Genomic DNA, 13,664 nt, shown 5'->3' with positions numbered 1-13,664 from the left:
GTCAAAGATCAACATCAGGGTCTTTCTATAAATAAAGGGGCCAAAGTGTGACATCAGGATAAATAAAATAAAATGGTTTGCTATACATTTAAATATTACTTTTCTTGCAGCTTCACATGTGTAATTACAGGATTAAGAGTCTAGATAGGCAGAATGAGACCATAACTCTTAGCAACAACAAAACATCTACGTCATTCAAAATGTCACGTGAACTATGGACATTGCATGTTTCTTTGTCATGCCTAGTAGCCAGGTCTGTTTGTGCTGTTTGTGTGATTCAACTTCTCTATCATTTGTAGCCATGCTAAACCTTCCAGAATAATGAAAAAGATAAACAACAGCATTTCTATATTTTCTAATAGTTTATATAATAATATAATACAATAATATAATACAATGGGTTCTGTCAACAAAGTCACTGACAATAATAATAATAACCAATAATGAAATCATTATAATCAGTAAACTCTTCAAGCAGTGTGTGTGTGTGTGTGTGTGTGAGTGTGTGTGTGTGTGTGTGTGTGTGTGTGTGAAAACTAGACATCACATTCTTGCTTCCTATGGCCTTGTTTCCTCCACTCCTTGCCTCTCCTTGCCCTCCTCTCCCCCAATGTGCTTTGAGAGGGAGGTGAGGAATGGAGGAAACAAAGGGAGAATTTCAATTGCATTTCCTTCATTCCTCACATCCTCTCTCCTCGCCTCCTTCTCAAAACCCATTGGATAAGAAGGTGAGAGGGGATGGACCTCTGACCTTCTCATCCAATGGGTTTTGAGAACGAGACGAGGATGCAACAAATCAAGGAAATGCAATTGAGGACAGAGGAAACAAGTATTTGACAGCTATTAACATTTTTTTACAGTGCCAGACTTACTGACTGACAAACGGAGCTACCACAATACCCATGGCCTGTCCAGAAACATCCCCTAGCCCCTACTGCCCAGAATCTAGACACTTGTGGAAATCTGAGCTGGATTGATGGGTAGTGACATGGTGAGAGCTCCATCTTACCCTCTGAAAGGCTTGGTGCAATTTCGGTGGTATTGCTTACACCTGTCCAGTTTTCTCAGATCTCCACAAGTCTCTAGGGGTAGGGGCTAGGGGTTGTTTCTGGACAGGACCCCACAACCATTTGTGTGTGTGGTGGACCTACAGTACGACATTTGAGGTATTGGTTGGATGTTTAATTTAATTGCTATACACACACAGGTTTGCACAGGAGTAAGCTGGATACACCCATAACACCCTATCAGGCTGATCAGACAGGTCTGGGTAGCTGGAGACCTGCTGCAAACAGTGAAAGGATATATTTACATGTCTACTATTCACACCCGTGCTTCATTCCAGCTAGTTAGATGTGCAACCACTGACTAACTATAGTTAAGGCATATCTCTAGTCTAGCAATAGCAACTGTTGTTTTGGCTGTATAGCATCATTTAATAAGATTACCAATGGGTAGCTAGGTAGCTAGGACATATCAGTCAGCTAACCATTTACAGGAACAGCAGTTCATTAATAAGTCACTACACAGTAAATCTTATGCAGAAATTTAGAAATCTTACCTTATCTTGGAACTGTGGCACGGTATGGGCAGCAATTAATTAATAGATTATAGATTTATAGAATGGAGTTAGAAGGGTGACCTCCTACTTTGAAAGGACAGGAAGTGTTGGCTGTGCACTTGACCAGGCATTCCACATTTAACCCCACCCACATTTGAACATCAAAATATCAAGTTGTTCTTTTGGTTTTATATGCAAAAACAAAAAAACAAGCAATTTTTTTGGGGGGGGAATTTCTTTTCAAAAACGAATAAACAGGCAGTTTTCATGTTCCTGATTTTGTGTTCTCCTGAGTGGCGCAGTGGTCTAAGGCAGTGGTCTAAGGCACTGCATCGCAGTGCTAACTGTGCCACTAGAGATCCTGGTTCGAATCCAGGCTCTGTCGCAGCCGGCCGCGACCGGGAGACTCATGGGCGGTGCACAATTGGCCCAGCGTCGTCCAGGGTAGGGGAGGGAATGGCCGGCAGGGATGTAGCTCAGTTGATAGAGCATGGTGTTTGCAATGCCAGGGTTGTGGGTTCGATTCCCATGGGGAATAATAAAAAAAAATAAAAAAAATAAACACTATTCACTAACTGTAAGTCGCTCTGGATAAGAGCGTCTACTAAAATGTAAATATTTTCAGTTTTAACTCAGAAAACAAAAGCTCAAAATGTACACAGACCGTAATCTTATCTCAATAATCTTGATTTAATGTTGTCCGGGAAGTAGGCTAATTATCTTGACCGTCATAACAACATAGACACCAACATGCTCTGTCAATCCTCCAGATCAACATTCATTCAACATTCATTCAACATTCATTCAACATTCATTCCAGCACTTTGGCAGTTGTTAAATCGTGTGCTGTATCACACAAGCTCTTTAACACTTGACTGTCATTCAGAAAATTATTTCTTGAATCAGCTGATGTTGTGTGATAATGTCCCCATGTAACTAAACAGCTAGACATCAAACAACTATTATGCGTAATTATTGAAGAACCCCGTTAATGACAGTATCGATTTTTGTTTTATTACTCATATTAAAGTTACTCTTTACATTTTTAGCATTGTATTTTGCAAGAACATACATTATTTTGGATATGTGTGCCCATGAAAGCTGTTTTCACACCATAACATAGGGAGATACGGAATGTTACGAGGTTGCAGTACACTTCCTAAATCGCCATACAAAAAAAGAGTCCGACAGCAATATCCAGGAATTTCACAGGATCAATGTGTAATTCAATTGTTAAATGCTTAGTATATGATTTAAGAAGAAAAAACTGTATCATAAATGTAAGGAAAGAAAGGTAGTGTTTTATGTCACAAGATTTTTGCTAAATCTGTGAAGACTCCCAGCATGAGAAAGGGTTTCGATTCAACTCATGAATTATATTGAATGTATCCATGTTCCCCCTTTATATCTTAATGTATTCACATGAAAAAAAGGCAAATTATTATTAATGACTTTGTAACAGCTCCAAACAGTGAGGACCTGCACTGACAATACCCCATTACTATGTAATACCCCATAGGTTCAGTTTCATACAATCAGGCCCTATTCACTATCTTAGTGTCAATAGACTAGTGGAGGAGACGATAATCAGAGCTCTATCAAATGTGATGGTTGGTGTTTGAGTGGGGAGAGAAGCATGTTAATGTGTAAGCTCTTCTGAGCGTGTGTTAATCCTAAAGCGAAGTATGCTGGCGTAGCAGACCCCGTTCAACCAGGACCAGCACTGCACCAGCCGAGGTTGATCAGTCAGAGAATCAGGGAGTTTGTTGGTGTATGTGTTTATCTCTACAGAACACCCTTCATATGTGTTATCCGAGGATAGCTGGGGTGATTTTAGTTGTGGATGTTTGCATCGCTTGTTATGCTCCATTATCCAGTCACTTCTAAAAAGATGCAGCGGCATACTTCATGAATATGGGAGCTCAAGACTGGTTGAGAGAGTCATAAACAGACCAATAACTACAGAGATTGAAACCAATTGAATGAAATAAAGATGGCGAGATACCTAATCGACACCACTGACTTTTAAAAAGGCATTTGTTTAGGATCATTTACTTCATAATTTTCACTTAAATAATTTACCGGACACTCTTATCCAGAGCGACTTACAGTAGTGCATGCATACATTTTCATACTTTTTTTTACTGGTCCCCCGTAGAAATCGAACCCACAACCCTGGCGTTGCAGCTGAGCCACACAGGATTATAATATATTTTTGCTGCATTCTGAGGTGTTCTTAACCTTTAACAGCTGTTTGCTGGTATGAAATGCCGATGGGAGCACTATAATATACTATATCCACTAATCCTCGGCTATGGCAATGGGGCTCTGTCTTGTGGCTTTGTGAGATAAAGGTATAGGGATATTATTCTAGCCTTGTGTAAACCACTTTGTGTGCTTCCCCTACAGAGGGGAAATAAATGACTATCAGCTGTACAAACACAGGGCCTAATGTAGTTCATATAGAAGTATAAACATCTTCGCTCCAAGCATGTCACTGTCTCAGAGAAATAAACATGTACCTATTCCCATGTGATTTTTCATTTGTAGTGTTATCGTAGGTAGAGACGGTTCGGGGAACAACATTAAGACAATTTATTCTACATACTGACGATGTCACCGCAGACATGCTCCATGTGTGTGTGTGTGTGTGTGTGTGTGTGTGTGTGTGTGTGTGTGTGTGTGTGTGTGTGTGTGTGTGTGTATGTATGTATATTTGAGAAAGAGAACAGCAATCACATAATTATATATTTTTTGCTTCCTAGAGCCCAGTGGAACTGCTGATGGAATACTGATTCTGCCTCGAAGACCGCTATCCCATTACCTCCCATGTGAGATCAGAACGGTGACCTCAGGAGTGTGTGTGTGTCTGCACTTCCTCCCTCTGCCCCTAACAGCTCTCACAGCCTTGGCCCTTTCTTCAGTCAGAAACCCTCTAACCTCCCTCCACCCTAGTCGGATGGATTCCATAAGATTACTCCTGAAAAGATAGTCTCTCTGTCTCCTTTCTCAGTGCATTCATAATGAGGCACCTTTCTGTCATGGCTTTGATTCAGAGTAAGAGATGGGTCGTATTCACTACAGATCTATTTAATTAAATTTAATTAGGTACCAAATGGAAGAAAATGGACTGAAACAGGGAGAAACTACCTGAACTTGTCCAATAAGACATTTATATGTATATTTTTTTGCTACAGTGTTCAGAACCCTGAGTTTGGGTGACCTTGTCCTTTCCTGGCTGTCTGGCGGGGGTCTAATAGTGCTGTCAGTCCAGACATGAAGGCCCCGCTGGGAACCCATTCCTCCCTTCAATCCTGCAGTCTGCAGACTGAGAGACAGACACGTGCCTGGGCCTTGACAGATATCCCCCTATCCAGCTTATTTCTCTAGTTTCTGAATGTGTGTGTCTGTGATGGGTGGAGGTGGGTAGATGGGTATGTGTGTGTGTGTGGGTGCATGTGTGTGGGTCTGTGGAAGTGTGTGTGAGTCTGTGTGTATGTGGGTCTTTGACAGGCTGAGAAAAATAATTTTCACACAGACAGAAACAAAATAAGTAAATTGAAAGCCTGTCAGAAACCATATTCATACAGGCAGCTCTCTCTCTTCCCCCCTAACTCTTAGACACTGACTGAGTAGCTCCACTCAGCCTTGTCTAGTACCCACGACATATGGTACGCATTACTCCTAAAAACGCGTTACTCCTCGAAACGCATTACTCCTCGAAATGCATTACTCCTCAAAGGTATATGTATTTTTGTTTCATTACATTTTTTATTGCAAACAGATGCTAATTTCTGCGTGACTCTTATTTAATCCTCAGTGACAGACAGAATAACAGGCTCATTGTGAGAAAACAGATTGAGTGTAGGTAAAGCATGGCTGTCACGCCCTGGCTCTGGGGACTCTTATATGTTGAGCCAGGGTGTGGATTTTCTATGTGTGATTTTCTATGTTTTGTTCTAGTTCGTGTTTTCTATGTTGGCCAGGGTGGTTCCCAATCAGAGGCAGCTGATTCTCATTGTCTCTGATTGGGCACCATACTTAGGCAGCCTGTTGGCACTAGTTATTTGTGGGATCTTGTTCCGTAAGGTTTGTTTTGGTGTGTTAACCTAGGACTTCACGTATCGTTTGGTTTGTTGTTTTGTTAGTGTTGTGTACGAAATAAAAGATGTACGCATATCACGCTGCGCCTTGGTCCGCTGTTTATAACGATCGTGACAATGGCCCTTCATTTTAGCACCCTATTCCCTGCATAGTACGTCCATGTGTTGGGGGAGAGTGACGGACTCTTAAGATTAGATTTATATTTGTCTTAAATAACAGAAATAAAGAAGCTCAGATGGTTTCTCTACCGAGGGGAGCATTTTGTAGTTTTATTTAAAGCGTACTGTTTGTTTTGCCATATATATTTGCTTTATGGCTTAGTCAGTAACATGGACTAATGAAGAGCACTTCGAAATCTCAGTGCTGTACAGGGAAATGTTCAATAAGGGAAGTAATTATAGTGCAGTTGTATCTGGTAACTTGATCTATTCAACAGAGTCCAAAAATTACAATAATTGGACTCGAGAGACTGTAAAGGGGTACACATACAAAGCCAGTCAAAATGGAGTACTGTTTTTTTCTGTCACACAGGAGAGAGAGAGAAAGAGAGAGCGAGAGATGATAGCACTTGCAACAGATCGAGATTTCATCAGCTCTTACTCCAGAAGGCTACCACTATTTCAGTGTTGTGTGTTTTTCTGTACTAGATGTGTTCAAAGTTAGTTCACCCTAGCGATTTCTGATTATTGGCCAGTCACCACTGGGCGGTAGATAAGTAGATGACGTGGTCATTGTTTTTATTTTCTCAGTATCAGTTGTCAGACAGACACTGAAACTAAATGTACAGTGATTCACAGGGACTGGCAGAGCAGGTGACCGGTTAGGTTGTAACAGGTGTGTCAGGCCTTGTCTCAGCATGTCGCCCTTTGTGAGCCAGACAGGTGTGTGTGAGAGAGTCTGACACACTTCCTGCACTGTGGAAGTCTCCTGTTCAAAGGAGTCACAGATCAAGTAAGGAAGTTCACTAAGAACAAGTTACCAACAGGATCGCATAGCTAGAGACCAGGCTGGAGTTAGAGTGGTGACATGATATGTAAGTATTCTTGAGAGGCAAAAATCGAATTCAGTCAGTGACTTTGTGTAGTTTGCTACCGTGGAGTTATTAGCCATAACAAGCTTAGGCAGTGCAGTTGTTATATTATCAAATGAATAATTAGACACACAAACTCCTGTATTAAAGCCTTTCTAACTCACGTCCCCCAAATTAATGAACACCTTCATCAGATTTCCTGTCCCTGTGTCTGTCTGTGGCCCCGTGCAAGTGAAGCTCAGTCACAGAGAAGAAAGCGCTCAGGTCGTATGATTCAACTAATGAAGCTCTCTCTCATGAAGTCCTTGACTGAGGGCTGTGTCTGGCTGGCTCATCTGTGATCACAGAGACAAATGACAGTGTGTTTGATGAATACGAACAGCGGCAAGATAATTACGGTGATGAATGCTAACAAATGTGTCTCTTCCTATCTGGGGTTGTAAGGAAGGAGGTTAGCTAATCCAGTAGAACTCCAGTGGTTCCGGAACGTTCCTCCTAATGTTTTATAGTAATATTATTCCTCTCAGGACGGCAGGGGGCCCAGGGATAAGGGACGAGGGACTGTGTTGAAATGGCAAAACCGCCATATTTCTCTCCCATAGCTTTTTAGTAAATGTCACATTCAGATCTGATGGCGCCGGTTCAATACTCATCTACAGTGGGGAAAAAAAGTATTTAGTCAGCCACCAATTGTGCAAGTTCTCCCACTTAAAAAGATGAGAGAGGCCTGTAATTTTCATCATAGGTACACGTCAACTATGACAGACAAAATGATCTTGCGTGGAGCCCCAGATCGAGGGAGATTATCAGTGGTCTTGTATGTCTTCCATTTCCTAATAATTGCTCCCACAGTTGATTTCTTCAAACCAAGCTGCTTACCTATTGCAGATTCAGTCTTCCCAGCCTGGTGCAGGTCTACAATTTTGTTTCTGGTGTCCTTTGACAGCTCTTTGGTCTTGGCCATAGTGGAGTTTGGAGTGTGACTGTTTGAGGTTGTGGACAGGTGTCTTTTATACTGATAACAAGTTCAAACAGGTGCCATTAATACAGGTAACGAGTGGAGGACAGAGGAGCCTCTTAAAGAAGAAGTTACAGGTCTGTGAGAGCCAGAAATCTTGCTTGTTTGTAGGTGACCAAATACTTATTTTCCACCATAATTTGCAAATAAATTCATAAAAAATCCTACAATGTGATTTTCTGGATTTTTTTTCCTCAATTTGTCTGTCATAGTTGACGTGTACCTATGATGAAAATTACAGGCCTCTCTCATCTTTTTAAGTGGGAGAACTTGCACAATTGGTGGCTGACTAAATACTTTTTTCCCCCACTGTATATATTAAAAATAAAGTTATTCCATTCCATTCTACTTTATTGCTCCCCAGAAGACTATGATAGATGTTAAAACAGTATTCTCTGCCCCTATAACCTTCTGCACACCTGCAGACCTTATCACCTCCTAGTTGGTAATCTCATACACAGCTACAGTCAGTGAGAGACATACTTTGACTGGTTGGTGCACATATCATATTGCTACCAGATCCAGAGCTGAGAGATAGAGAGATAAATAGGGAGGCACTGAGAGAGAAAGAAAGAGAGACTGAGAGAGAGGGGGAAGTGAAGGAGAGAAAGAGAGACAGAGACTGAGAGAGAGAAAAAAGAGCACTAAGCCTTGCACCCTGCAGTGAACTCCTGGGGTTGTCTGCAGCGTGCTGGCAGGGGGAATCTGAATCCATCCAATTTGGTCTATTTGCTCTGCTAACGGTGGCTAAAAGTAGGCCAGCCTGTGCCTAAAAGCAGAGCTGCCAAAATGACTGCACAAGCACAGGCCTGCACTTGACAAGGAGGATGACAAGAGGTCTGCGATTGAGAAGAGGAAGTCCTTAAATATAAGTCAAAAGGAGACAGGGACAGCCGTACTATTATTACTACAGCCAACCAGCGCACATTGTTAAACAAAGCCAAGCTGTGTGGTATGGTGCTTTATGCTTGTGGTAGCTAGTAAACTGGTTGTGTTCTACTACGGTACACTGTCCTTCTCTCAGCACATATCCAAGCTGCAGGCTAAGGTTAAATCTAGACTTGGTTTCCTCTTCGTAATCGCTCCACTTTCACCCCAGCTGCCAAACTAACCCTGATTCAGATGACCATTTTACCCATGCTAGATTACGGAGACGTAATTTATAGATCGGCATGTAAGGGTGCTGTCGAGCGGCTAGATGTTCTTTACCATTCGGCCATCAGATTTGCCACCAATGCTCCTTATAGGACACATCACTGCACTCTACTCCTCTGTAAACTGGCCATCTCTGTATACCCAGTGGAAGACCCATTGGTTGATGCTTATTTATAAAACCCTCGTAGGCCTCACTCCCCCCTATCTGAAATACCTACTGCAACCCTCATCCTCCACATACAACACCCGTTCTGCCAGTCGTTTTTGTTAAAGGTCCCAAAGCCCACACATCCCTGGGTCGCTCCTCTTTTTAGTTTGCTGCAGCTAGAGACTGGAACGAGCTGCAAAAAAACACTCAAACTGGACTGTTTTATCTCCATCTCTACATTCAAAGACTCAATCATGGACGCTCTTACTGACACTTGTGGCTGCTTTGCCTGATGTATTGTTGTCTCTACCTTTTTGCACTTCGTGTTGTTGTCTGTGCCTAACCATGTTTGTACCATGTTTGTACTGCAATGTTGTGCTGCTGCCATGTTGTGTTGCTACCGTGTTGTTGTCACTGGTCATCCCCAAAGCCAACACCTCCTTTGGCCGCCATTCCTTCCAGTTCTCTGCTGCCAATGACTGAAACAAACTGCAAAAATCTCTGAAGCTGGAGACTCTTATCTCCCTCACTAACTTTAAGCATCAGTTGTCAGAGCACCTTACCGATCACTGCACCTGTACACAGCCCATCTGAAATGATCCCACCCAACTACCTCATCCCCGTATTGTTATTTATTTTGCTCATTTGTACCCCAGTATCTCTATTTGCACATCATCTCTTGCACATCTATCATTCCAGTGTTAATACTAATTTTGCACTATGGCCTATTTATTGCCTTACTTCCATAACTTGCTACATTTGCACACGCTGTATATATATATATTTTCTGTTGTATTTTTGACTTTATGTTTTGTTTTACCCCATATGTAACTCTGTGTTGTTGTTTTTATCGCACTGCTTTGCTTTATCTTGGCCAGGTCGCAGTTGTAAATGAGAACTTGTTCTCAACTGGCTTACCTGGTTAAATAAAGGATAAATAAAAAAATAAAAATAAATGTTGTGTTGCTACCATGCTATGTTGTCATGTGTTGCTGCCATGCTATGTTGTCTTAGGTCTCTCTTTATGTAGTGTTGTGGTGTCTCTTGTCCCCGCAGGAGGCCCTTTGTCTCTTGGTAGGCCGTCATTGTAAATAAGAATTTGTTCTTAATTGACTTGCCTGGTTAAATAAAGGTTAAATGAAAATAAAATAAAAAACAAATGCTCGAGAACAGAGCAAAAAAGACCAACGGAAATGTATGGCTATAGGCTAATTCTAGCTTATTTTGTTATGTAATCTTTTCATCACATTGTGCTATAGGCTGCAGATGGATGGTGAAACATTGTGACACCCTGTATAGGGATGTACACAGTCATAGCCATAGCCATAGGGAAGTGTCCTGTGTTAATGGGGTGTAAGGGCATTCTGATAGACCCTTGGCCCCCTCTGCTCTCTCTATCTTTCAACACTTCCAACTGTGAGATAACCAAAACAGAGGCAGAGGGTCGTCAGGGCGGACGATTGATGCTAAAATGTAAATGTAAATGATGCTGACCCCTGTGCTCTCTCTCCGCTCTCCCCGGGGGACCCAAGTTGTCACGTGGACCTCACCGTGTCCATTACACCCGCGGAGGCTACCACAGGCTGTGAACAGCTCCATAATCGATTAAATGATTTAACATTCCACAGCATCAGATTCAGAGAACTCTCTCTTGTTGTTCTGTAACCCCTTCCCACCCCTCAGAATAGAACGGTCCAATGAAAAGCATTGATTTTCAGACCAGTTTCTGCTCTAATGGATAGAATGATGGGCTTTATTTTGCTGTGATGGGAGCCTGTCAGGCCCTCTGGCTATAGTCAATAGTGATGGGCCAACAATCAGCAGCAAAGCTAGAGACTAGAGAAAACTAGAGAAAGACAAACAGCTAAAGAGAGACAACTGTTATTGCCCCGAGGGATAGGCTAAGGTGGCTGTGAAGCCAATGTTCCAACTGCCCCCGCTTCACCCAGCCACAGGGGAGGAAAAATCTGTCATGTTGTTTATATCAAGATGTTCTTTGCTTCTCATCCTATAAGTTATAAGAATTTCATAGTGAGAGAGCCAGATAGCGTTTTCATGAGAAATAAGTGAAAGGAAAGAAAAGGGGGATACCTAGTCAGTTGTACAACTGAATGCCTTCAACTGAAATGTGTCTTCCGCATTTAACCCCTCTGAATCAGAGAGGTGCGGGGGGCTGCCTTAATCGACGTCCACGTCATCGGCGCCCGGGGAGCAGTTGTTGTTGGGGGTTAACTGCCTTGCTCAAGGGCAGAACGGCAGATTTTTCCACGTTGTACATTGTAACATACATAGTACATTGTAACGATCAGTAGCATGCTTCCTATACCCAGGAGGAATGAAATAGATTTATCTGATGTTGCTGTAACATGTTTTTTTAAAGGACCAGGGGTAGTGGTTGCAATTCAACGCATTATAAAATCCTTCGCATGTCAGTGCTGGCAGGCTGAAGAAATATGAAAGCGTACTGTCCTGTCTGTTATCATCACAATGTATATATATATTGGATTCTTGATGTGAGGGATAACTGAATTGCCTGTGCTCTAGACATTGTTTAGGGCAGACATGAAGGTTAAGAGTATGACTGTGTAGGGAGATTTATATGCCCCCAGAGAAGGTTATTGTGTATATAATCTAACTGCGTAGACCATGAGCTGTGCAAATTATGTTTGGATTTGAATCATCTCCTCGGGTTCGGTTTCAGACTCCGACAAATAAATCACTTCTTATCACAGGCGCTTTGCCTCTCAAGGCCTGATTGTCAGTGGAGAAAAATGAGAAAGTAACGGAGGATGATTTTGATCTGTTCAGGGACCTCATACAAATAAATCACTCTACATCAGTCACTCCAGCTAGCAAAGTCACATTCACCATCCATTCTCATCAGAAATAGTGACAGTTGAAAAGCAACTCAGACAGGAACTACAAAAACTTGAAGTTAAACTCTTAAATAAAGGGTTCAGAAGTCCAAGTGGTAGGGTAACACTTGTAGCTATGCTTATGTATGCATTCATAAAGCCTTTATAACAGCTACATAAGACATAACATCCATCATAGGCAGGCATAAACCCTGTGTAGCTCAGTTGGTAGAGCATGGCGCTTGCAACGCCAGGGTTGTGGGTTTGTTTCCCACGGGGGGCCAGTATGAAAGAAAGTATGCACTCACTAAAATGACTAAAATGTAATAAACATTATGAACAATGGCATAAGATAGCATTCAGGCTTTCTAAGTAATTATTTTCCTTCTGGGTGTGATAGTGAGATATTGTCAACTAATGTGGTAGTTATTAGACATTTCTTCTGGCACCTCAGAATCCCAGGAGTACATTAGGCCTGCATAAAATCCTACCCAGCCCAGCCATCCAGTCCCAGATGATAGGGTTTGATGAAGTGAAAGTCAGTCAGAGTGACAGGGACCGTGTCCTGGGATGCTCGGCCAAGCTCAGTTCACTTCTGGTGCACTCACCCATCACTATTGCTCAACTGTGCCTAGTCAGAGAAAAACCTCACAAGCTAAAAGTTTATTCAGAGGTACGTAGGTATGTACAAACTTACTATCTCTGCGCCACAGATCTCTACCTGTGGTAGAGTAACGCTGGGAGTTGTGCTTTGTTTGAAAATGCAGTACGTGTTTTTTGTTTTGCCTTTGGGGTATGTAACTATCAGTGTGTTTTCAGCTGTAACTATCTGGTGTGTTGGTGTTGTTGAGATGCAGTAGAACATAAATAAAAGAGACTGCTACAGTATACAGTATACAGTATACACAGTATACAGTATACAGTATATTAACTGAATCAATACAGTCTTGTCAAAGACCTCTAGAATCTGGTAGATATACAGTATGTGTTTTTTCATGGCTGCTGCTCAATGTTTTACTGTTAGACCTGTCATGGTTCTGAACATGGAATAATCTCTTTCTTGGAAACATTGTAGAGAACATGAGAAATATGAGACTACAGTCATTTTTTATTGCCATCCATTACGTTGTGCCTTCTGTGCATTAGATTGATCTTTATTTCCCTGCACGGTCCTGTCTTTCCCCATCCAAGAATAAACCACTCAAAAGCCTTTATTGCCTTGAGAGGCAGGGGGTTTACCTACATTACATTTTGAATGACGATGAATGCATACGAGCTTTGACTATATAGAATATTTTTCTGAAATCATGTCTCATATGGGCTGCTCTCTTTGATCACAAATTGTATCTCCTTAGCCAAGTGGAAGGCATCATAAGGCATCATGAGAAAATGACTCAAGATACTATATGCTCAGTAGGACCATTAAGCTCTTTACTTTCCACTGAATTCACTCTGTGCCACTGGCAGAGCCTCAATTGCGTTCAAGCGCCATTAAGGGGCCATTAAGATATGCTTTATTTGAAAATTAAATTTGCCATTTGAGGGAAAATAAGTGCTTTGCCTTATTTTAGATACTGCCGCGGTTACCAACGATGCTAATGACAATATATGAAGCTAGTTATGAGCATGCTATGCTAGTTCCTTGAAATAATTGTGTTTGGTGACAGTCTCAGAAGGCATAAGTAGTTCAACAGCAAGGTTATATTGCCATATGGAATATGCCCCAGTCAAGTACCTTCTAGGCTGTAAACACTGGTAATGCCCAACCCATACTTTAAATACAAAATAGTCAC

General features: G+C 41.8%; 1 protein-coding gene across 2 annotated transcripts in view; it reads left to right on the top strand.

The window, feature by feature from the left end:
• btbd11b (BTB (POZ) domain containing 11b) overlaps positions 1 to 13,664 on the top strand; it is a 109,430-nt gene that overhangs the window by 4,826 nt on the left and 90,940 nt on the right. The window contains exon 1 of one of the 2 annotated variants that reach the window (XM_084169038.1): positions 6,624 to 6,698. The exons of the other annotated variant lie outside the window; for it this stretch is intronic. Within the exon in view, the coding sequence (XP_084025164.1) occupies positions 6,692 to 6,698 (7 nt within the window). The 5' untranslated portion in view covers positions 6,624 to 6,691. Of the gene's footprint in view, positions 1 to 6,623; positions 6,699 to 13,664 lie in introns of those variants that run through there. 2 annotated transcript variants of the gene reach the window in all.

Source organism: Coregonus lavaretus (genome assembly GCF_964263955.1).
Source record: "Coregonus lavaretus genome assembly, chromosome: 9".
Classification (NCBI taxonomy): Eukaryota; Metazoa; Chordata; class Actinopteri; order Salmoniformes; family Salmonidae; genus Coregonus; species Coregonus lavaretus.
Note: the sequence above shows the minus strand (reverse complement) of the source record. Positions and strands in the feature narration are given on the sequence as shown.